General features: G+C 38.6%; 2 protein-coding genes across 5 annotated transcripts; one reads left to right on the forward strand and one right to left on the reverse strand.

Annotated features, from left to right (window-relative positions):
* The first annotated feature begins 446 nt into the window (after positions 1 to 446).
* Positions 447 to 8,399, forward strand: jagn (jagunal). The gene is made up of 4 exons (XM_022084349.2): positions 447 to 751; positions 952 to 1,093; positions 1,923 to 2,138; positions 2,612 to 8,399. Exons 1-4 carry the CDS (start codon positions 663 to 665, stop codon positions 2,738 to 2,740), a joined length of 576 nt encoding a protein of 191 aa, XP_021940041.1. The 5' UTR covers positions 447 to 662; the 3' UTR covers positions 2,741 to 8,399.
* An 822-nt stretch (positions 8,400 to 9,221) lies between these two features.
* Positions 9,222 to 24,625, reverse strand: kat-60L1 (katanin p60 ATPase-containing subunit A-like 1). Of its 4 annotated transcripts, none has more exons than XM_022084335.2 (10): positions 24,356 to 24,625; positions 21,670 to 21,780; positions 14,599 to 14,801; positions 13,326 to 13,479; positions 12,600 to 12,960; positions 11,850 to 12,029; positions 11,447 to 11,589; positions 11,005 to 11,114; positions 10,361 to 10,487; positions 9,222 to 9,707 (listed from the first exon to the last, which is right to left on the reverse strand). In XM_022084335.2, exons 1-10 carry the CDS (start codon positions 24,367 to 24,369, stop codon positions 9,509 to 9,511), a joined length of 1,602 nt encoding a protein of 533 aa, XP_021940027.2. In that variant the 5' UTR covers positions 24,370 to 24,625; the 3' UTR covers positions 9,222 to 9,508. The 4 variants fall into 4 exon arrangements, with proteins under 4 accessions (XP_021940027.2, XP_087208826.1, XP_087208815.1 ...); XM_087352700.1 differs by lacking the exon at positions 24,356 to 24,625 and adding an exon at positions 23,016 to 23,145; XM_087352689.1 differs by lacking the exons at positions 21,670 to 21,780; positions 24,356 to 24,625 and adding an exon at positions 19,661 to 19,794.
* Positions 24,626 to 25,689: the final 1,064 nt, after the last annotated feature.

A 25,689-nucleotide genomic window follows, 5' to 3' on the forward strand; every position in this document is an offset into this window, starting at 1 on the left:
ATCCTTGGGTTGTATACGTAATATTTATACAGTCCCACTGATACAATCAAATTGTTGCAATTATAATACAAGACATGTATTACCACATTAAATAAGAAAAATATTATAAGAAACCACACTAACTTTTCTACAGGTGTTTACAATTTCGCAACGTAGGACCAAATGTCAAACTTCTTACTGTGGGCAAGTTGGCAATCACGCAAGAAATGATGCGGCCCTCGACAGAGGATTATTGTCCTTCGGATTAGGTACAGTGAATCAATAGCACTCACAAAGTCAGATTAATATAATAATTATTAAAGTTTCTTTTAAGCCATTCGGGATTAATATTTCCGAAGTAAATGAAATATTAATGTGACTCTCAAGGATGTATATGCACAATAGACTAAAATATCGTAAGAACCATCTGACTGTATAATACGAGTTCATAAACTGTCCTATAGGAGCAGCACCAACAAGTCTCAAAATACACTGCCACCTTGATAAGGGAAGTGTTGTTGGCACGATGATAGGCTTGATCACAGGATAAGTCTTATCTAGTTTAAGAATTCGGTGATTTTGAACCCAAGTAACCTGTCCCAGTACAATTGGTGTATGAAGTACCTCAGTACCTTATATTTGTAGCATATTTTAGCCGAAAAGTCCACAGGCACAATAAAGTAATGGCATCTAAAGGCGGACCTATTGCTGTAGGTACAGATGGGACCGATTTTGCTCATCGGCAAAGGATAGCTGCTCAGTATCAAATAAGGTGAGGTATCAATATGTATTATGAGAATTGAGCTAAAATTGTACCACGGGATGTCACCTACCTTAATATCTTCAGCAGCTGTAACGTTCTTGTCAGAAAACATTTCCTTTTATGCTATAGCACATGGCCTAAAAGATCTTTGTTGGGAGGTATAATTTTACATACCAGTAGTGACAGGCGTTTTATATTTTATGTTTCAGTGCTCTGAACAAGTCTCGACTGAAATATTGCATTTTTTTCCACTACCTTCTGTTTTTTGCAATGTTGGCAAAGCTGTCTGCAGACATTCTTGATCGTCTGGATATATTTATATTAGAAATAGAAGAATTGCAAGTTCCAGAGGTATATCTTCAGTATGTTATGTAGCTCATTTACGGCTTTTGTTTGCTTTTAGACAAAAGTTTGTTTAAAGTATAATTCTTACATGTTAGTGCATTATATCAAAATGTAATTTCCTGGCAGTCCCCCTTTATTTTGCATGCAACCTCCGAGTTTTACATTTCCACTGAAAGGACAGATTAGTAATAAGGACGCAGCCTTATTTAGAACTTGTAATGCAGTATTGTTAGTCTGTTCTCATGTTGCCCATAGAACTAATCGGTAGTAGAAAAATTGCACTGCATAGAGTCCTACATGTCTTGCAGTCTGTTAAGTATGCATCATACCCAAAAATATTTAAATAACAGTTATATATCTTTAATGTGATGTGTTTTATTGTGTATCATTGTTTTCTTAGTGATGAGCTGTTTAGGAGAAATGTAGTAATTCTTTTTTAAGCATAAACAGTGTGTGACCACTTTCATTCCTAAGGTTTTAGGTTGTCACAGCAGTGTGTATGAAGATGGCTGTCATCTTGGATGTTGCACCATGTAGTCATCACCCTAATAATGAAGGCAGTAGACTCTTCTGTAACATTGGTCAGTATCTACCAGACTACACAGCGTGACATCCCAGAAGGCAGCCATCTGCAAGCCAAATTTAATCAAGATTTGGTAATTTGTCAAGTGATAAATATGGAGAAACAGACACAACCATTCCCATTTGTAGGTTTCTCTGGATACAGAGTAACAAAAACATAAAGTATCGAAGCTATTTCCACCCTCTCTTCCTATCATGCAGAAGTATTATGAGATTCATCTTGGATTTGAACTTGACAGTATTTTGTTTTTAGCCATTGTGGTGGGAGTACATCTGGTGCATTAGCCTTCTCCTCTCATTTCTTGGACTCTCAGCAGTACGGAAAAACCGAGTAAAAACTATGCAGAGATACATGACAGGAATCATAATATTTGGGTTTGCTCCCCTGTTGTATGCTGCAGTGTACTACTTCAGGGATACCTGGAAATACCTAAGCACAGGGGAAATTGATCACATAATGGTGTGGCAGGTAAATTATCAGTACAGTCAGTTGCATGTGTGTTTCCTTAAGACTGATTTCAGATTTCTTTTTGCTACAGAGAAGCAGTTTTATAATTACTGTAGCCAGATCTCACCAAGGTTTATTTAGGTCTAAAAAAGTTAGGAACCAGGATGTAAATTAGAAAAAAAATGTTGAAAGTATATATAAAATGACTGGTGGAAACCTTGAAGGGAAAACCACTCATAACACCTAGGCTTAGGTGAGATGATAACATTAAAATAGATCTTAAGGACCTAAGATGAGGAGATATCAGTTGGGTTTGTGTGGCACAGGGTAGGGATCTATGAAGGTAGTAATGAAAAATGTGGGAAATTTGGTTGCTGGGCGTTCTGTTGGTTTCTAAAGAAGGACTTTGTTCCATGGGGTTAGTAGTACATGATAAAATAAATAGGTTATGAGGTTGGAAACATCACAGTAATGCTATGAACTTCCTTTTCTAGGGTTATCCATATGGTCTACTGTGGTATGCATTCATCTTGTTGGCCATTCAGGTTCACCTGTTCTCATTGTACTTTGCTTCGAACTTGGTAGTTGCCTGGAGAGCTCGAGGGACGAAGAAAGACGAATGAGCTGAATGAAACCTCGTGTCTACCTGTGTGTTGTTGCTTGTCACTGTATGTTGTCCCCATCAGTCAATATGTGCATGATGTAAAGGCACTTCCTTGTAAATGACACAAACTGATGACAGAGTTGCGCATGTCAAACAATACACAGAAGCCTAGCATTCCCATGTTGTCCAGTTTAAAATTGAAAGCTGCAACAAGTTTAAGACGTCCCACACTTTCACTCTGAGCCTTATCGATATTAGGAGTTAAATTCCAACATATGGATGTAGTTTCTGCAAGCAATCAGTACTTCATGTGAAGGAAATTACATTTTTCATGGATTATAAAATTACCACAAAAATCCTTTGGAATTAAAACTTTATAAAGAAAAAATAATTTTTTTGTTAAAATTAAAATGAACCTTAAGGTTATTGCCCTGTTTAACTTTCTCACTATGTAAGGATTACCAACCTTCAATAACATTTCAATCAGACGATACAGCTGTGCTCAAAGTAAATATGAAAAATTGATTATAAATACATTGCATTGTTTTGCTATCTCTTAACTTACATTTTAAATTACATACAAGAGTAAGACCAGCCTGAAATCAGTATCTACATCATATTGTGTGCAACCAAGCATAATCCAACTCGTTGATTTTATCTATTTGGTGGCATGCTAAGGGTAATTTGATAACTATTTTATTTGTTTATATATTTATTTTTTATTTAATGATAGTATGAAAATCTCATACTGTATTGTGTCACTTTACTGTCTTCTAGGATGTATTGCACAAGTGAGATATAAGTTATGAAATTGAAATGGGTAAACAAAACTAGTTAATATATCTCAAATACCATGCCATATTCGCCTACATGTAATATGCATCTCTTTCCTCTGTGCCTCCCAGAGACTTTACTATGCATTATAGTTATACATCTTCAATTGTTAGATATTTTACTAGTTGTCTGTAAAAAGTGTGCATAACTATGATATGGAGTTGATTTTTTGGGGGAGGCTGTAAACATTATATTTGGACAAATGCTTTATTCACTAAGCACAACAAGGGGTTAGGCCTGAATTGTTTAATTTGTGCAGCTGTGTTCATCAGTAACAAATTACTTTCACAGTTTGCTTTCTGTTTTGTTGAGACAAAACAGATGCAGACTAGAGTACTTCCAAGGACTGTCTGTTTTCAATAGAAATGTCTCAAGTTTCCCCAAAGCTGTAACTTCCACTCACATATCCTGTTCCAACATGGGGGAAGATGTAAACCAAGTGCAATAACCAGCTCAGGAGGTGCCATGAAGATGGATTATTTTTGTAAGCTGTATAAGAAGCACAAATGTATATAAATATTTTCAGCTCAGAGTTGATAAAGTAGCATGAAAACATGTTAATTGTGTGTAGCAGTGGGAAGGATAGATATTGGCAGTAAGCTGGAATGCAACAAGACCACATAGAAACTTATAAGAGGAGAGAAAGAGAATTTCCCTTTCCTATTGTTGCACCCATTTGTCCTAGGTGTTCTCATTAAATATGCAGCAGACATCTGTCTCCACAACTTGAATATAATGGCCACAAAACATTTGTTTCAATGTTATTAAATGCATCAAATAAAGAAAGTTTAATTTATAATTAATGATCTGTATCAAATTCAATAAAGTCTTTGTCAGGGATCTGATGAGGTCCGGACTGTTCTCGAAATTTAAGTTTTGTGCAACCGCCTGACTTGGCTGATTTTCCTAGAAGACTTCGTTGAATTTAGTCACCATGAAAGCTATAGATCATACATCTGTATCAAATACTTTGAAGTGTTATCAAGGGCCAAAAATTGGCAAGAGAAACAATTATCAGTTTTTACTGTGTTACTCTGCGATTGTACATAGTATATTCCCCCAGAATCAGGACTCCAGAAATGCACTTAAGATGTAATAAACTTTAATTTCTGTACCATATTCTTCCATGACATACTGAGCATTATTCTCTAGGTAATTGCAAAGTTCAGTATATCAATACAAGCAATGAAGGTGTCTTTGTAAAAATCATACCTGCAGAACTTGGTAACCAACACACCACTACTGGACAAGAGAACTATATGAAGAATAAATTGAAACAAATGTAAGTTTTGGGTTTACTAATGATGCTGTCAGTAACTCAGGCTATATATGACTGGAAAAAAAAAATTATGGGTTAACAGAAGTTGGTGTGATTCAATATGTTTTGTGTTAATATCTTTGCACTGTCTGAAATTTATCTGCAAGGGAACTTGGCTGTAACGGACGGGAAAAATAAAGTCAAACTGTCTAGTATATGTCCGAGTACTGTAATGGACATATGCAACAGTAAAAATGATAGCAAGGAAGGAAACTGAAAATGTGTACTGCCTGTTAACAGTGTGGCATACATGTTGCATGAATTTTTTATTTATGGCTTGGATAAAAGTTTTAGTGTATCTTCTGTTACAAAATACAATATTTATTTTGGTGAATATTTATTTCAGTATGCTTAAACGTATTTAGACCTTTACTGGCCATGTTTTCCAGTTTTGTCTATAATCCCATACAGTTGATAAATTTTCTTATGGGTAGTACATACTGGAGCCCTGAAGGGATAATAATATTGTGATTCTGAACTTTAGTCCTGTGCATTGCACATTCCTTATCACTAATATTGCTAGTGTATGTTGTAAATTGATGCTCAATATTGTTATGCTCTTTGAAACTGAATTACAAAGTAATGTATGAGATTATAAACCACCATGATGGGTTAAAAAAGCATGATACCTTCAGTAACTGATTCAGATATACTTTGTAGTAATGGCTGTTCCCTGTTATTGTTGAGGTTATGGCTGTTGTAATTTTATTGATGAAAGTCTCATTAATACAGTTTTATAGTTTAGAATTAATAATTTACATTGCTCTCTCATAATTTGAAAGGGGGAAATCAATTTTTACTAAAAAAATTTCAGTTTTAGCCATTCATATGTAATGAATTATAATTCCATAACATTGTCTTTTACTCAACAGCATTAATCAAATTTTAAATGTAATAATTATTCATTTAGACATTCTAATGTGGAAATTAGTGAAATGGCCATTTTAGAGCTAATGTGATTAAAGCACAGAGATACCAAAATATAAAATAAGTTGTATTGATGCTAAAAAATTAGTTTTCAGAGAAATTATGTAAACAGAAGGCTACATGCAGTGTCTGTAGATAAACCAGTAAGACCATCTGTATTATTATTGTAACATCCCAGTGCCCTATTCCCCTGAACAATGCCTTGCATTCCTCAAAGCAGAGATTTTAAAATGTGATGACCACAAGCTATTTTCAGCATTAACTAAATTAATAACTACATTTAAGGAGTTATCAATTTTTGTTCTAATATTGGGATACATTTTAAGAAAATAAGTGCAGTACCTATTTCTCTTCATGTCCAATGATTGAACCTCCATATATATGTTGGAACGTCCATGACAGACTTTTTATTCATGAATGTGGCCTCAGCAGATTTAGATTTCGGAACATGCTCAGAAAATTGTCTGTTTGCAGTCATGAAGCTGTAGATTGCTTCAGACATTGTGAATCAAAGGGGCAGAACCATTAAGAAATTCTGATGTACTCTAAACACTGCATATCAAATGGCCTGTCTTATTGTTGAAGTTCATATATTTGTTAAGTTTATCTGATTTATACCTTGGAATAGAATTTAGACAGGGTTGTGTTGAGTCATAATTATGTTTGGTTTAATGTTAAATGAACACATGTATGCTGCAACATATTTTGTAGTGTGATGTTGGAAGCTCATATAGGAAGGTTTCCTTCACAATGTAGTAGTTTATTGTATCCTCACTTGTCCATAAAAATAATATTCCTTTTGTGGACCATTTTTTCACTGCCACTAAGTAGACATGATTGAATAAGTCTAGACCTACACCCAGATTTTGAATTTCACTGAACATTGTGAAGAGGTTTGTATCCTTTTGTTTTCTCACAGCTGTAGGGTTCTTACAAAGGTCATGACATACCACACTGGTTACTCCCTTTTGGACCCTCGACTCACAACTGTGCAAGACAGTATAACTATTCAAATCAGTCTTCTCTAGTTCTGACCGTTCATGTGGTGATCTTGTGGTTAGAACAGAAGTCTCCTGCCCCTGGACATAATCATAGTTGTTCGACATGGGATTTGCGGTGGACAAACTTACACTGGACCTGATTTAAACAACTTTTTGTCTGAGCCGTTTAAGGTAAATAGAACAATTCTTGTGTCTTGTGCAAGAGAAATAATTAAATCAGCAATAGTCTAGAACATAACTGTAGATAGGACAGTCTAAGAAACTTGGAACTGTAACTTATCCTGTATTTTAATCATATGACAATGATTATCCAAGAAGGAAAAACAACTCCATAGGCTTAGGCATACATGGGAGGATAAACTAACAGAGTGTAAGGCTGTGGACTGCTTTTATATGGCTGATGATACGATCCAGTGGCAGGCTTCTGTGAACATGGTAATGCTAAGCTTTGGGTTCCATAAAAAGCAGGGAATTTCTAGATTAGCTGAGTGACTATTAGATTATCACAAAATATTCTGCTCCATGGAGTTAATTTGTCAGTGTTTACCTATAATCCCTCATGAAAACCTGAATATAAATACTATATTGTATCATTTGCTGATTTTTATTCAACTCGGAAGTCGTGAAGATGGCTGTCTTCTGGATTGTAGTGCCATGTGGTCTGGAAAAAATTACCGATGTTTCAGAGGTCCTTGCTACCATCATCAAGATGATGACAATGGCAGCAAGGACCTTTGAAACATAGGTAAATGTCTACCAGACTATGGCACAACAACCAAGAGGACATCCATATTCATACTCGCCACCATAACCTTAAATTCTACTCAGATGATATGCATCTTTACAATTCAGCATTTGTGTGTCAAAAACACTTTGTCCATTAATGTATCTTTTAATTGATAAAGTATTTAAGAAATACCATCATTTTGCTGTAAAATCATTAGACCAAGAAACGTGATGATCAGAACAAGTTCAAATGTCAATGTCTTTTAAGAACCCTACATTTGATATTATAAATAGAGTAACAAGCCCCTTTTAGTTAGGTGGTATGTCTAGCAAGGTTGCAAAATGCAGTTGGTAGCCAGAGACCAAGACATGACAAAGTGCTGGCTAGTGATCATATCAGCTTGGCCACTGCTGATGCACCTCATAGCAATATTGTACAGCAGCATTTAAGAGTAGATCCTAAACTATAACCAATACTGTATCAATGTTTTATTATTATTGGTGGTCTCTGTCATTATACCATTTGACTCCCGGCAGCATGTTTATAATATTACATTTATCATAATTCATGTTGTGTAATTGTTAGTACGTGCTGCAGCTTCTTTGAGTTATGCTGTTTTAAGAGGTAGATTCTTACTGATGGGAAATTAGTTGGTAAATTCCAGTTGTGAAGGAAGTTTTATGATTATGTTCATTGTATTTTAATTTTGTACAAATTTTGGAGGTACATTATAAAGTGACCATGTTGTGATATTCCATGTGCAGTATTTGTCTAGGAATGTTGTAAGTTGAATGTATTCTGCTGTATGTTCACGAGTTAGGGGGTGTTGAATTTTTGGTGCACCTATATAAATAAAACAATTTTGATTGTTTTTTGTGTTCTAATGTGATGTGATCCATGTTATTTCCTTATCATACAGATTTAATTTAAATATGCACACTCTTTGCAATACAGACTGTTTCTTTCTGTTTTCCACCAATATCTGTATAAGAATTATCTAACTTCTTCATAGACCTTAGTATTTCACAAATGGGCTCCACTTTCCACATTACCTTTATAGTAAATAATATAAATAACCATGATTTTGTGAAATAATAAGGTGAAATTTGGGTTTCCAGATAAATCTTATGCTAATAAATGGCTATGTCCTGTGTATGTATGTTTTTACACTGTTAACTTCTCTTTCATTCTGCTATTTATATTTGATTTGGAAGAGCAAAAATTCAAAGATGAAAGTGCTGTTATGGACATATAGGAATAATTTCACACATATAAACACAGTAAGATAGGCACATACTTAAACAGCACACTATTACATTTTATGTAAATGTCTACACATAAACCAAGGCATTCATCTGAAGAGACTGAGGAAAATCATGAAAAATCACAGTAAAGATGGCTGGTAATTCGGCTGAGATTTGTATCAGATACTTCCCAAATACAAGTCTAGGGAGCATGACATCTACACCAAACTTCTCAGATGAATTCAGAAGTAAATTCATAAATCTAGAATACTTCTGACTGTATCTCTGTTATGGGGCAGTGAATGTATAGCTTTAGCTTCACACATTCTTAACTTCAGTGCTACAAGGAGGCAAGTATCAGGGTGTTGCTGGAGCAGCTTTATATCAGGGGAAAGAATTTGCCCCAAATTTGGCAGGAGAAGTACATTTTATCTAAAATGTCAGTGTAATTCAATTAAAAAAGTGTTTATTCTTTAATAAAATGACAGTCATTTAATACATATTTCCCCATTGTAATTAGGTCACATCTTTGGTAATTTGTCATTAAATTTGGTCCCTCCCCAAAGTTGAGCGACTCACTTAAACGAGTGTGTCGTCATCTCTAAATTATATCTACATCACAGGGACCAGTGGCCTGGATATTGTCACTAGAATTTCAGTAGAGCATATGTCCACAAATATCGAATTGCTTGGAAAATAAATTATTTGATAAAAACAATTTGGATGTTGTACCTCTTCAGCAGGATCCAAACTCCTCCATCCAGCTCTCGTACTTTGAAACGTCACTGAGAGAGACACTCTTCTTACACCGTGACAGAGCCTCATCAAAATCTTCAGTTGTTACTGGAAGATCCACATCCTCTTTCTTGATCTTCTTAATTTCAGCAGTAGTGCGACCGGATATTTTGCGGCGCATTGACATCATGGCTGCATCCCTATAACAGATACGTGTTGCTTATAAAAGTGGTGGTAAGGTTACTCTATGTCTGAACATCATACCGTGTCTCATAAATGTTTGAGAAAATATTACTATTGTTACGATACATGAATAAATATGGAGAAGCAATGGTATGATACTGACAAGGGAGAACTGAAATGTTCTTAGAGAAACCTGTCCAATTGTCTCTTTGTCCATCACAAAACCCATAGTACTAACAAAAATGTGGAGATAATTTATCTCGGAAATGAATGCAGATCTTCATGATTTATATAGCTTACTTAACATTTTTAGAATAGTTAAAGAAAGAAGCTACAGTGAGCCAGTTACATGACTCACACCAAAGAAATACAAGCACAACTCTGGTTGGAAAACCTGTTGGGATGTGGCCACCTGAAGACTATGAAGAAGATGGGGAGAAATTCTCTTACAGAATGCAAAAGAATAAGTGACAACTTGTATTGTAACAACATATGAATTTCAGAAAAGGGCTGATTCATTTGTAAACGTTCAGTTTTGTGAGAGTTTTATTTGCAAGTCCACCAAGTGTGTTACTTCGGAATAACCGATGACTGACTGTCTTTGTCCTCACCAGTAGTGTGGTCAGTGCATTCATGGGATGCAGTAACACTAAACAAATCTCCAGTTTACCTGCACACATTGCTAATATCAGACCCTGTGTATCCTTGCAGTTTGTCAGCAATAACATTGCTGTCCAGAGCTTCATCCACGGTCACTCCCTCGAGGCACAGTTTCAGCAGTGCTGAGCGAGTTTCATCTGCAGCACACAGACACTTCTGACATTACATTATCTCTTCCTCCAAAAGTTATATAAAATCTGAGAGAAGTCTCTTTCACCTCAATGAATTTTTTAACGAAATTAGTGGTTTATTTATTACGAAACATATATTTTCAAATTTTATTCCTGATATCGTGCCACAGTAACACTAGTTTCGGTTGTATTTGAACTTTCTGATTTATCACATATTCCATAATCAATTAATATTTTTAAAAAATCTCCTTGTTCCAGAACCTAAAACTTGGTTCTCGATGTTCACTGGAGGGCTGTTTCAAGTAGCAGCCAGTAAATCTCAAATTTCTATGCTGATCGCAAACATCCAGAACGGATAAGAGGAGGAGGAGGAGAATATCTGGAGTGCCATTAGTTTTGAAAAAAATGTAACTACAATAAATGAACATAATGAACAATAAGGCATGCATAATCTCACAGAATGTGTTTGAAGAATGTCTACTGAAAGTTATCGGTATTCCTTTTCACACTGTGTATAGCTCACCATTTGGAAGAGGAATATAGACCCTCTTCTCAAACCTCCTCCTGAAAGCCTCATCTATGTCCCATGGGTGGTTAGTGGCAGCCAGAACCATTATAATTTTGTCTTCATTGCTGTAATTCAGAAAAGGGTGAACAGTTTCTTTTCAGTGCTCCATAATGACTATTTAAACAATGTCACAAATAAATAGACACCAATTGACTGTGTGCTTGTATTAGAGGGGTATTTATTAGAAGACAACTGTCCTTTATGCAGAGCGTTAAGAAATATGTTGGAAGAGATACTGTCGGAAACCAGAACATAATAGACAGGATATGAAAGTAGAAATTCTGCAATAAACATTTCAATGGCATGGACAATAAGAGGTTATTTCATTTTGGAGCTTCTCCAGTTGCCTGGCTAATAGCAATCGCACCGACCCCCACTGGAGCTTTTGTGTAGTCACCTGCTGGAATTGATGCCATCCATCTGTATCAACAGCTCAGCCTTGAAGCGCCGTGAAGCTTCGTGCTCTGAATCTGTCCCCCTCTGTGAGCACAGCGAGTCAATCTCATCGATGAAGATTGTGCTCGGTGAGTAAAACCTGGCCTGTAACAGAAAGAGCATTTCCTTTTTACCACACACATCACGTCAGGGTACTTAAATTGACCAGAAAAATATATCAAGATGGACAATTTAGTGCCAAAGTGTTATTTTCTTTTTTCTTAAATACAGTTCTCCACACAACTGTTCTTTTGTTTTTGTTAAACTATTGCATTATAACACAAACACAACAAAAACAAAAGTTAATAGTACACTAAGTAAATGGAAGACTTCTCCATTACATGTTCCGGATGAAAGGTGCTTACCATCTCGAACAACAGCCTGACTAGTTTCTCTGACTCGCCTCGATATTTGGAAGTAAGGGTAGAAGAGGAAACATTAAAGAAGGTTGTTCCACATTCGGTAGCCACAGCCTTGGCCAACATGGTCTTCCCTGTCCCTGGCGGACCCACCATCAGCACCCCTTTCCATGGCCGCCGAATGCCCTGCAAGTGTAACGTCACTCTTCAGTCCAAAGCCACAGTTAGTATTTCGAGAACCAAAAATGTGTTCATATCACAACATTCTGATTCAATAAAGAGGAACACATGTGAGACTGAAGAAGTAAATACAGACGATATCTACGCACAAAAGACACTAGATAAAATGGAAAACATAATATTATAGAAAATACAAGATTTAAATGAAAAATGGACCATAGCAAATAAAACTATTTACTTTTTTCTTCCCGTTATAATAGGTTTGCTGCCTGTTCTTTCTGGTCAAAGAGAATCCCTCCACCTCTTCGCGGGTCTTCCTACGTCTCTTTTTCCTTGTGGTGACAATACACAGAGAAATTAAAAAATGACATTTAAAAGGCTAACAATAGTCTGCACGTAAACAAAGTTGGTCCACAAACATGTATGGAATGATAAAAACCGCTCTAAAAGGTTGCAAGGATGACTCAGACAGAAGAAAGTTTACGAGGCGGACCAAGAAGAATACTACAAGGACGACAATGGACACGTGGCCAATCCGACTCGACTACGAACGATACGGGAGACGCAGAAAGCTACCTTGAAGAAGTCCGGCATGAGTATGGGCAGCACCATCGCCTCCTGCAGGATCGCCTTGGCCTCGTGCAGGCCGGCCACCCTGGTCCACGTGACGTCTGGGTTACGCTGCAGGATATCTTTCTCGATCGTCTCGACAAGGTGCGCCTCGTAGCCCGCGGGGTTGAACACACGCTCTTCCCGTTCCTCGTCCCCTGCCACCTCCACTTGCTCCTGTTGGCTCGCTGGCTGCTCTGCCTCCAGCTTCTTCACGGTGGGGCGCAGCCCCTCTTGTCCTGTCCCTTTGGTCCGGTCCTTACCGGGACGCGGCAGCCGGTCCACGGACCTCGATTTGCGACTAGTGGTCACGCTGAAGTTGGAGCTCCTGCAAAGGCAACACCATCCACGGCCCGCGGGCCAGTTTCGTACTAACTACAGCAGTTGAGAGCTACTCAGCTAGAAGTCCCCTGCTTTTAAGCAGTCCGAAGGTTAATCGCCGAATTCACATATCCTGGAAACTAAATTATATCACAAACAACTGAATGTGGTTCACAACTTCGTCATTTATTTTTTACGATACATTTGCATGGGTTCTCTGCACAAAATTCGCTTAATTACTCTAACAATACCAGGCAAAATATATGATCACTTCCTTCCAAATTCCTTCAGTCCATTTCTTAGTCAACCAGTAGTTCACGCCAGCCCTACCCAATTCAACAAATAAAGCAATTTGAAAGCGTCAATGCTCACCGCCCCCTGGGATTGATGGCTGGCAGGGCCGGCTGAATCTCCGGGTCACGTCTTCGGAGAGACGCCACCCATTTGTCAGACGCAGTCGGGGGAGAGTTGGAGGGAGTCTTATTGTGTCCTCCGGAGTCTGCGCCCCCGGTAGATTGATGGGGCTCTGAAACAGTGATGTTCTCCTACTAGCACCATTACTGTGGATCAAATTACATCAGAAACTGACCTTCAAGCATCACTCACGACAGTTTCCCATGGAATCAGTCAAGTTCCTGCTCCAACTCCAGGCAGTTTCTCCTGCAACTTGAAAACTGTTAGTATATTGACATGGGATAGAGCAATACTCCAGACTTGTATCAAGGAGATACCCGCTTTGAATGTCGGTAGGGTTATTGGCTGTCCTTAAGTCTGTCCAAGAGAATGACGACCTTCAAATCAGCTTCGACCGTCCCTTTCCAAAATCCCACCTACTTACATTTCATGGTCATTTCCCTGTCTCGTGTGGAACTATACGGACAGCCGAAGCCGCGTCGTTCATTAAGTGAATGTCACAAAAAAGTATGACTGTAATTTCACGAATCTTGACCGCTACCATTTGATTTCACCCTGAGTAAAGTGGACAACAGAACTCGATACAAAATTCAAGGGTATGAATTTTTAAAATGTAACAGCAAGGCCATCGTCCAAGTCGTCGCATGCAACCATGCTGTTTCAAGATTCATAACTTGACTGACATGCAATCGTCTTTAGAGGGTCTATGCAACTGCAGTTGTAAATATTCTTATCCGTCCTCTAAAGAAAGCCCTCGAAATGAACGTGCGACTGTCGAGATTGGCTCTCAGTTTTCATGTTTCATCTCCGAAACCCCGAGACGGATTTCTATTAAATTTAGTAACGAAGTTTTCACTAAAATTTGTGGGGTTATTTATTTTTGTTGATAGCAGTCATTATAACATGAAGTTTAAATATAAATTACTGTTTTTCCAGTCGGTTCACAGGAAAATAAATTAGCATAGAATATAAAATACGACATGCAACTTCTATTTCAAACATTATTTAATATAATGAACGGCGAAGGACACAAAAGGTAACAAAACAAACACGATTAGCATTACATCAGATTTTTATCTGTGTTACATGTGCTCCAAAGTCGGTAGGACAAACATTCAGAAAATATACACTCCAAATGAAGACTTTGCTTAAATGATCAGAACAACTCTGCGCTTCAAAGAAATTTTGCCCTATGCCAGCATGAACGCTGTGGTTCTGGAAAGGACCATACCTTGCTGAGATGGGTGTTGTGCCTTAACGGGTCCTGCCCTCTGTCTGGGATGCTGGGTACCCGTGGAGCGTCTGGAGCTGTTGCCCCGCACGGGCCTATGAGTCGTCGTGATCTTGGTGAAAGTATAGGGCGATAATGAGTCTAAGATCAGCGAATCCATCATGCGGGCCACCTGGTGAAAACCCGAGTGCGTCGTAGTGGGGCTGGTAACGAAAATAAATAACATTCGTGAGATTTGAGGTTCTGATGCTGCGAAGACGATGTTGCAGGGTATTTTTCTCATAGCCCTGTTGGGGGCAGCAACCACCTCTGAAACGTCGATAAACTTCTGCCTATATGACGCTACAACCCAGAAGACTTCCAGACTATGTTTGCCCCAAATGTTGGTTCCTACTTAAGAGTCCACACCGCTTTACTTACAGCCCAGAAGAGTAAGATCATTATGGTATCTGATCTTTTTCAAGTGTTTTATCCTAAATGGCAACAAGAAAGATTTGTTTACCAGTAGCTGGAGTTTATCGCCATAATACACGATTAATAAAGGAACGTTTTGTAGCAAACGCTGTCTAGAATGTTTGAATCGCAATAAAACGCCGTATCATCGGCAACTTCTCCGACACTTCTAATGGGCGGGTCAGTCTGTATGAAATTCACAGGCTTCAAGCTGAAGCGCTGGGATTTTTACTGAATTATGCCGAGACTGTAACATCCTGACACACTATGTCGCTTCCTCCTTCCATATTTTTGGATTTTAAATGGAGAAACTTCGTTTCACAGAAACTCCATTTCTCAATACAACGTTTTTGTACACTCGCTAAACTAACCAAAGTTTTAGTCTGTTTGACTAATTCCATTGTATGAAGAGCTTAAAGGTTTGTACACCTCACCAAATATTTGTTTAGGGTGATCAGATCAAGAATGATAATATGGGCGAAACTTGTAGCACGCATGATAGCGGTAACAAACATGTAAAAATTGTATTCGGAAATTTTAAAGGGGAAAATAGGTGTATAATGAAGAAACAAGTGGTGGTAATATGGACTAAATTCAATTGGTCAATGTTATAAAAATGGTTTTTTATCATTATTTGTATTTTGAGAGACGGAATAACAATGCACATTATTTAAATTTAAAATATATGTTTACCGTATTTATAAAAATTATTAAGAAATATTTCGGGAGATCAACATAACCGTGAAGAACTCTGGGTATCTGCTTCCTGAATTCAAAAAATTGGGCCTTAGAATCCGAGTGAATTGCATTGCATTCACATAACCTCTATCCTAACTGATGTAGAAAACACTTTCTAGAATTACGTTTAGCTGTACGTCTCTCAAATTTTCAGTCAGTCCGTATTCGTGAATAAATTTCGCATAACATTTCATAGTCTACCTGAAATTTAAAAGTCGGTCTAATATCACAGACACCAAATATAAGTTTTTTTATAAGCATCAACGCCAGCATGTTAATGAATATTTTAATAGCAGTTACGATACACATCAGATGCACAAAGTACTTACTGGAAGAACGGGTCCTCTACGAATTCCCGCATCATAGAGCTAAAGAACGCCATGTCGTTTTTCCCTTCTTTTCAACCGAATTCATCAAACATGTCCCTTCCTTCTCTAGAACACACTGCGGTATCCGTAGCATATATCGACTGTCATCTGCAGGCTCCTAGGAGACCGTGACGTCACCAAGCGGTAACAAATGTGAATCACAAGGCGCGTAATAAGAATTGGGGTTGTATTTTAAAGGACGGGTATGGGACGTATCACTGAACGAATGTAACCGGCCATTTGTGAATCAAAAGCGAAAGAGTGTACTGTATTTCAAATCACAAAGTTTCCAAACTGTCTTTTCATGCGACTGCTTACAAGTTACTACAAGCAGAGCCAACATATGGCCAAATTAATAATACCAAATTTACCTAACTAATCTAACCTGATACATTCTCACTTATCAGCGAATTTGATTAGTAAAAAGTACGCGGAAAACGTGAGAAATCCGAAGGGGAGACGCCACGTGAGAGGTCCAGACGCAAATGTGAGAATAACATGCTTGATATTGAACACATTGGTGTTGAATATGGAGGCTGGATTCATTTGGTACGGGAAAGGCACAATGAAGGACTCTTGAGAGAAGCGAAATGAACTTTCGGGTTCAAAACAGCCAATATAGTTATTTTAATAACCGAGACACTTACAGCGTCTCAGTGACGAGATAATTAGCCGAAAACATTGGCTCTTATGTCTTGAAACATTTTACATCATATCGACACCATTGTTGAACGATGATACAAGTTCAACATCAGTTGAGTAGCGGTCTTCGTTGTGTACCGCGCTTGTAAAACTCGGGGAAATAAAATTGCTGTCAACGTGTTATTTACGAGTCGAAGCCACACAGTCAAGTTCCACGCGTTTACCATGTTACCGGTCAATGGCTACGTCGAAGTGCAGATAAGCGCGTGGTGATGCGTCTGGGGTTGTTGACACCAAATCGAGAGATCGATTTGTTTTGAAGACTTCTTCCGCTTACGTTTACAAAGAAAGGAAGTAAATATCTCGTATCTTCAAATATTAATCACGAAACAACACACGCCAGATGGCATATTTTATCTTGCAGCCTGCCTCCTATTCAGCTGGCAGCGGGATCCCTTTCCTCGGGCACATGGGACGATAACTACTCGCACGACCGAATGCCAGTGTCGAAATGACTTGTGTTGTCCTTTACTCCCCTCGCAATACATGCCTTCGCGGCAGGAAGTTTTAAGATACTCGGATATTTATCTTATAACTACAATACGGAGCTGTACAGTGCCAATCCCCTGTTCTCGAGATGTTTGTCTCGTTAGAAGGATTAGCACTACCGGTGATATGGCGTGACTGGAGTCGTTGAACTCGAGAATCAATCGATATCTCGAAGCAAGGTAAGTACTCCGAAGGGTACGCCGTATCTAGTGTTGTACATTAAATATAAAACTACTGCACGGAGCTCATAGAGCACGTGCTCGATAGCTCTGGTTTAACGTCGCTGTATCAACTGGAATAGTGGCGTCGGTCTTGAAGGGCGGATACATCACTACGGTTTAAAATCATGTATGTGGATTCGAAGACGTTGCTTTTAGACACTGGCTTCTGATCTTAGAATTTTGGGATTAAGTGCCACTGGGGCAGGATTTCTGAGTACGCTTGCCGTTAATCCACTGCTGCATGGATGGTGTAAAAACAAATACGTATCGTAATGACAAGTTTACTGTGATGTGGTTTGTAAAATTTACATTATTACATGCGGAAAGCATACAATAATGAATTTGAACCAGATATCGAATCGTATCACCCTGAAATAATTAGAAGGCTAACGATGGCCAGTCGATATATTTGTAGGTCTGTCGAAATGAAAAATTAGTACAGAGCTGCATTAAAATTCACTTTCCTTCATTTCCGATGTTTATACCTCTGCCTCTGACAGCAACTTTGACGTCACCTTCTGAATGCACAGTACACTATTCCTTCCCCTGAAAATCTACAACGCGGTGGCCAGCTAGAAAAATGTTCTTACCTTTCACTTGCGAAGTTAAACGATGACGTCATCGGGGCCATGACGTCATCTATATTTCGTGATCGTGACAAAGTCCATACAAAATTTCATTAAACTTCTTCCAAAAATTGTCTGCTTATTGAAATTGCAAATACGGATTAAGTTATGTCAATTTATCATGTACCACAACAAAAGTTTCAATCTAATATATATTCATAACTCGATTTTTATACATTTAATTAAAATAATAAATTGCTGGTAATTAATTTCGGGTGTTAATATAAAAGTGTCAAGTTGGAAAATTAAATATGAAAGAATATTCACCTACGGTAAAGTCTGAAATTCGTCGGCTTTTGGCCGGTATTACAAAAGGGGTTAGTTTTATGATGATGTCGACAGAGGGCAGTCAAGGCTCGTGGTCAACATATCGATATTTATAAAAGTATTTAAACATTTTAACTCATACAAATGTTATATTTGTTGTTATACGTGATATGTGTCCAAGGAAGCCACTAGAAACGAAACATACAAATTCTCATTGTAGGCTACCGAATGTGTTCATAGCAACGGAATTATGTTAGTTTATCTTTTATTTGAAAACTGCTGTTTATGCTATAGGGAAGACAGAATTGGTTCGTGTTATTTTTTAAAAGGTTTATGAAGATTAAATGCTGTGATCTGAAGCATCTTAGCTTGGCGAAGGTCATTAAACTACATCAATAAGCCGAGGGTCACGCCGTAAGGCGCAGACTCCTACAAGACATTCCACAAATGGAAATACGAACCACGTTGATAACAGACGTGTTCAAAGCCACGCGAAACAATTGAAGTTTATTGTTAACTTAGTTTCTTCCACAACATCCGACTTCAACCAGATTACTTCTGCCATGCCTTGACTTTCACTTCACTTCGCTATTATTGAACCTGCGCAGTCTGAACAAAGACCAATGTAGTCTCTGTGGGACATCTTCAAATAATAAAATTTTAAATTCTTTGCGACATGTAAAATACGTAGACAACAATAGATTTTTCTTTAAGGCAAAAACTTTTAAATGTACCTATTTTTATTTGTTAAAGACTTAACATATGCATAAATAACTAGCTAACTGGCTGACTAGCCATCTAAATAACTAATTATCTAAAAAGTAATTTCCTAGGTACCTAATTGGCTGAAAAGCTGTCTCTCTCTCTAGTAGCTGAACCGGAAACTTTGTCATCCCGTTTACATATTTCGTAAACAAAAAACTCAACTGATTGCAACTCCAAAATTAATTTCTTTAAACAATACTTTAACTGCTACGTTTAATCTCCTATACGTAAAAAATATTTTCCGAACATATTTCCTTAACAAATTTCCTGTTTCCTCCATACAACCTACATGTTCAACCAATCATAACCTTGATTTTTCTTATAACGATGCAGGTTATCAAACATTTAAATTGATACTGAAGAGCGGAAATCGTCTCTTTAAGAAACGCCTGGACTCTTATTTGCTGTTTCTGCTGAACCGAGGCCCACTCACCACTGCAAGTTCCACACGGAGTGGCAGGGGGGGTGTCTCAGCGACGAGAGGGGGAGGGTCACCTCGAACTCCACCTCCATGTCCGGGTGTCCTCCGCCTGCGTCCGTCTGCTTGTCCATGTCACACTGACTGACCGGTGTCCGATGGCAGCAGGCCGACTGACCGCTACTGACCCACAACACCTGCGCCGTGTCTTTATTCCACCCGCAAAACGATCGCTCCAATAGAGTACTAACTAACCGACCAGTGCAGGCCATACGAATTTCTTTCTTCACTACCTCTATGTAAATTACAGGATAGACTCAAAAATAAGCTACAACCTATTCTATCCACATATTTTTCCCTAGTGGTTGCCACAACTACGTCCAATTTTGGCCTCAGAGCCAATGGGTTTATTCACAAACAATCTCATAGAAAGAGAAAAAGTCTTAAGCAATGAAAGGAGATACACACATAGCGCTTTCGCTGTAAATTCGTGAATGCTCCACTGTTCCTTGTTTCAGCAGTTATGCTAGACCATTCTGTCAAAACATCAATTTCGAACGTCGCGGCTGGTGTTTGTGGTGTCAGAGTTGCCTCGGGTAAACGGCCTTTGCGTGGGCGGAGCGTGGGGGCACGTCTACCGGCAATATCATCACGGGGATTCCCCAAGGTCACTTCTGCTAGCAGAAAAGCTCAGTGTATAGGTATCAATTCTTCAAGACGTACACGAGAATTGGAGATGATGTCACCCTTAAAGGTATCGTATTAATCGGTCAGTTTCAAGCTCCGGTTGATTTTACCCCGTGGAAAGCGTTCCTGCGCCAATCTTATCTGGCTTTTAATCATTCCAGTAAATAATCAGTTATTTTATTGGCAGAGTTATTACGTCCCGTGACCAGGCTCAATAAATGCATCAGTAACGAACGTGTAAACTGCTCGAGTTTTGAGTAGTTTCATTTCGCGCATTTGTTTTAGAACTTATTCATACCTCAATGGTCCACACGTCGTTTTACTGGAGATACAAATGAATTTCTACAAAGCTGTTCCCACTGCATTTATACACAACGATGGCGACCCTGAAAGTTACGTTTTATTTATTCCTATCACGCTACACTGCAACAGGCTAATTTTCCTTGTCGGTCCTCCACATTCATTTGCGCCTGCTACTCCCACTGCACACTTCACATCAAAGTAGGAGAAGTTGCCGCAAGAGCCCGGCGATTGTAACAGATAACGAGTTGCGTCATTCAACGCAAGTGTGTGTGTGTGTGTGTGTGTGGGGTGGGGGTGGGGGGGGTTTCGTTACGTGCGGGTATATTTCGATAAATTGGGTGTGGACAAAACACTTTCCGACCCGCAGCCGTGGCCACTATCACTTTCTTTTAAAGTATAACAACTATGTAATAAATAATTCTGTACGACGCGACACAGATGGTCCCTGAAACTTCGGTGATTTCTAACCGACTGACACGACTGATTACCCGAGAATACTTTATTAATTATTATAACTCCACTGGTAAATTTCTCGCCAATAATGATGGAAAAATCTAAAATAGTATATACACCTATTAATAAATATTATCTCGTAAGATCCAAAATATGTTAACAGCATTACCATATCACACATTGATAAATATTGTTCCATTAAAGGCCCAATACTGCTTGTACTAGGGAAGGCAAATATGGAGACAAACTTTGAAGATTGCTGTTTTCAGGGTTGTAGCGCTGTGTAGTGTGGTATAAGTCTGTTTCAGAGAAATCTGGTTGCCCTGACGATGGAGAAATCAAGGACCTCTGAAATGTTGGCAAAGCTTCTACCAGATTACATGGCGCTACAATCCAGAAGACAGCAGTCTTCAGACTCGCTTCCTTGAGAACCTCAAATACTTCTGAAAATAATCTGTATTGTCGAGAAATTCACGTCATGGTCAATGACGAATGCACTTACACAAAGAACGCATTTAGAAATTACATGAAGGTTACTTCAACGTGTAATTCATTTTGTCTTCCACTCTGAAGTTCCTTACCTGACCACTGGCAAGAACGAGCCCGTGCCGAACAGAGCCCCGCCACGCTGCAGCACCACCTTCTCCTGCGTTATCACTTCGCCTCTCTTCATTATCTTACAGCCTGCACTACTGTGAACATAAAACGTGAATATTATGAAAATGCAGTAAACGAACTCATGACTTACGTGGATTTCTTGTTGTATTAAAGGTTGTGGAGGCCTTTTCAGTTTGACGGCTATACTCGGAAATCTACCCAAAAATTTAGGACAATCAATTACTTCAATTGGTGTCTGAAAGTATGTGTCTCTTGGAAAGTGATCACTTTTAAGGAGAAGAAAGAATTAGGGCTAATTTTATTCAATAAATTAACTTTAGGCCACTGGAGACCAGAATTATTTCCTTTTTTGTCTATTTTGGTTAATGAAGTCGGTTCCAATCACGTTAAGATACATTAGGTCAAGTTATACTCCATTAAGTTATCCGCAGTCATGGTGGGTGAAGTGATGCTAAGTAAATTGAACTGTGTTAATTCATGTGACGTCATATCAAGTAGGGTCTCATGACTTTAAGCCGCTTTAGATTGCGTTACACTCAGATAAGTCACAATAGGTTACCTCAAGTAAGCAAGAAGTCATGCGAAGTCACATGAGTCACCCATAGTATTGCTCTTTCACTCGTGGTCACTATTAGACGAAGTCACCGAGTAAAGCCAATTAGGGCTGGGCTGAGTTGTATTTGGTTAGATCAGATTAGTTTCGGTTAAACTGAGTTGGCCCTCTAAGTCCGACGAACGAAAAATTACAGTTGGGAAATCCATAATTATACATATCAATATGTTGTATATTTATTAGCTTTTAAGCAAACCTTAAAAATATGGAGCACGTGTACTGGCCGATTGATTGATTGATTGATTTAACTTGTATCATTTGATGGTATGAAAACAACAAAGGAATGTAAGAATTTAGGATAATGTGGCAGAATTTTCTGTCTTTTCGATGCTGAAAGATTGTGCTTTCGACTTCTCTCTTCATGTCATTCCCAGCCATCCTTCCTTTTGAGGCTGTTAAACAATGCAGCCGAAAAATGACGTTAAATAAACTAGTAAACAATTGGTACGACTTTAACTAGCTTGCTACATATACTGCGCATTTATATTATTTAAAACAATCATCAACTATTTCAACAAATTGCGTGGCCTTACCCTTTTAACCTAGACCGACGAATTATGTTTTCCACTATTTAATCTTCCATTAAGAAATATAATATCAAAATTTAATAATAAATGTACTTGGAACAGAGTAGTTTAAAGATTTATTCTATAAATACTATAATAAATTTCAATCCCTCAGAACATGATACACTACCTATTGTCGCTCGCTGGTCACGAACACTGCTCCTTTAGACGGCGCACACTAGTAGACTGGCAAGTGTCCTACAAACTGAGAAACCCACCCCCACTCAAGGGTTGAAGTGGATGGAGTGGGGGAGCTAGTTAATAGGATTTGTGTTTAATTTGCATGTACGTATCACGACCCAAATTCAGCCCCGAGACCCACTTCTACGAGACGCGTGAAGGCCACATGCCTCTTATTATACGGGGATTATGCAAAAAAGCATCACATTGCAGCAACGGCCATGTCACTGATCGTCAATGTGGCAACAGTCTGCAGCGTCGGACCCCAGTTAACTATGAAAATTATCCATTTTATTCCAAACATTACAACTACTGTCGGCATGCAGTGGTTGGCGCTCCTGATTTGAATTTGAGAAACCTCGGGTTCGAATCCGGACTCGAAGGGCGATTATTTTGTGTGCAGAACATCGTCCTGATGATGGAAGAAGCAAGGACCTCTGAAACGTCGATAAACTTCTACCAAACTAAATGGCGACTTTTTAATTAGATGTTGAAATAATCCGACTGTCAAGCCGACTAGTGAGCCGATAGTGAACTGACATGTGCAGTTTTTACACGAAAAAGGCGTTGTTATCTACCATCTCTGGCCTCTGAATCAAGAACGTGCAACATGAAACTTTTTAAAGAAACTTTCACAAGATTTCTTGATCGATATTAGGGTACGTGTTGCACAAAGCAATAAGGTTATCGGGCCACGCTAGGAACTACCTAACGATCTGGGTGACTCAATCAGATCTCCTAATTACAGAGATAAAGTTGTATATTAATGTCATTGCTGCAGGTACCCTACATTTTCTTTAGAGTTTTGTTCAGAGAGAACTTCCGCTTTCAACAAAATCAAAGGGTTCGGGGAGCGGCTAATCACTAACCAAGTTTCGTGTTCACAGTATCTTATTACATTGGCTGTGGGAATTCTGCAGTGAAGAACCTTGGGTTCCTGATTCACTGACCATTACCGAAATCTGTTTTACTTCGCTGGCTCCGTTTTTCAGGCTTTTCGGAACGATAAAATGGACTGCCCGATGTGAGGAGCTCGTCTCTCTCTGTACCCTAATATTTGACTTTTCCTGCATGTTCAACAGAAACCCTTCTAATGGCAATTACTGATATAAATATATCCTATTTGTTTTATTCCAAATTATGAATGAAATTCTGTGAGATACTGTCCAAATGCTATGCTACTTTAACGAACACAACCAAAATGAGACCAAATTTATTCACGTGTGAATCACTTGTGAGATAAAGTGTTAATGAGAGGCCAACGAAATATGAAAAACCAAGTCTACTTACCAATCAAGCATCATGTCTCCTCGTATTTTATTCAGTCCGTGAATGAATCCGTTTAATGTATTCGTAAACTATCTGGTGCACTCTTTAAGTACTTAGCAGTCGTAATCAAATATCAGAAACCGCACATACGGATATTTCTTTTGGTAATATGAGGAAGTTGCAATGTCCCTCCCGTTCACTTGTTTGTGTTGTTTCAGAATGACTGGTACCATATGCCCATGTACCCTAAGCAACAGCGCACGCAACCCCATGTCCGCGTTTTTTTGCTGTTGATGGTTTAGTGGGTCACGAAAACAATAGACATACGATTCCATAAAGAGACATCAAATCGACCCAAAGAAGGAACTTCCGGTCTGCTCGATTGATCGAAGCTGTCATATCGAGACTGATTAGAGCACGTGCTTAAGCGAGGGCAATGAACCCAAGCCATTAGCCTGGAGCAATACAAACACGAACGAGGAGCTGGGTGTAACAGTGGACAAACACTCAGTAACTCCGAAAACATTTGTCAATGACGCCATATCAACTGCATACTATAATGGAATTCACCAGAGGTGAAAGAACGTGCACAACCGCTACGCGGATGTTTGTATGGAGGGGAGGCAAAATAACTGACAACTATTTTGTCCGTCAATCAGAATTTTTTTATTTTGATCGCTTTTTTATTCGAACTGCTGGAACTCTGTCTGAAAGGGAATGCTATTACGGCCGATTAATGGATCGTCTAGTTTTGACAGCAGATTTAAAGAAACATAACTACTGGCTTCGTGTGCTGTCGTATACAGGGTTCTTACCCCAACCCGGAAGTGCTGAGCTCATGATTAAAGCGTGCGGAAGTCGCCGCATTCTCAAAATGTACGGTAACAACAGTAAGTGGTAAATTTATACAAAAGCAAAGCGAAATGGCTTTTACAAACAGTTTTAGATCGCCAAAGCAACCCAATAAGTTTTCAGTCTCTAGATGTACTGATTAAGGAAGTCTGTATACAGGAAATAGGAAGGACGTACAGTAGAAGAGTCGATAAAAATGCATGATATGTTTCAAAATTTGTACATTTTTACTGTAGTGGTTAAATTGGGAATCAGTAAATGAGCAGTTAGACATGAAGGTTGCAGACAATTTGGACTATATGGGAATGTATACTAAAACAGGTATTTGAAAAAGAGGGTGCAAAGATATGAACAGGATTGTGCTAGATGAGTACAATGCCCAATACCGGGCCTGGGCGAGTTACACAATGAAGGTACAGTTGTAGGAGTCACAGAAAAATCAGTGTCATGGGTCAAGCAAATCATGGACCCAGGAGGCCAAAGAATTCGATTACACACAGGAA

Source organism: Zootermopsis nevadensis, unplaced genomic scaffold (genome assembly GCF_977971745.1).
Source record: "Zootermopsis nevadensis isolate Lab colony 2312 unplaced genomic scaffold, Znev_1.0 Znev_ptg000002l, whole genome shotgun sequence".
Lineage (NCBI taxonomy): Eukaryota > Metazoa > Arthropoda > Insecta > Blattodea > Termopsidae > Zootermopsis > Zootermopsis nevadensis.

Coding starts and splice junctions, on each gene's coding strand:
- jagn (XM_022084349.2), top strand. CDS start 663: ATGGCATCTAAAGGCGGACCTATTGCTGTAGGTACAGATGGGACCGAT. Junction 752..951: donor GCTGCTCAGTATCAAATAAG/GTGAGGTATCAA, acceptor TTTATGTTTCAG/TGCTCTGAACAAGTCTCGAC. Junction 1,094..1,922: donor AAGAATTGCAAGTTCCAGAG/GTATATCTTCAG, acceptor TTTTGTTTTTAG/CCATTGTGGTGGGAGTACAT.
- kat-60L1 (XM_022084335.2), bottom strand. Junction 12,030..12,599: donor TCATGCCGGACTTCTTCAAG/GTAGCTTTCTGC, acceptor TTACACTTGCAG/GGCATTCGGCGGCCATGGAA. Junction 9,708..10,360: donor GATATTAGCAATGTGTGCAG/GTAAACTGGAGA, acceptor TATCTGTTATAG/GGATGCAGCCATGATGTCAA.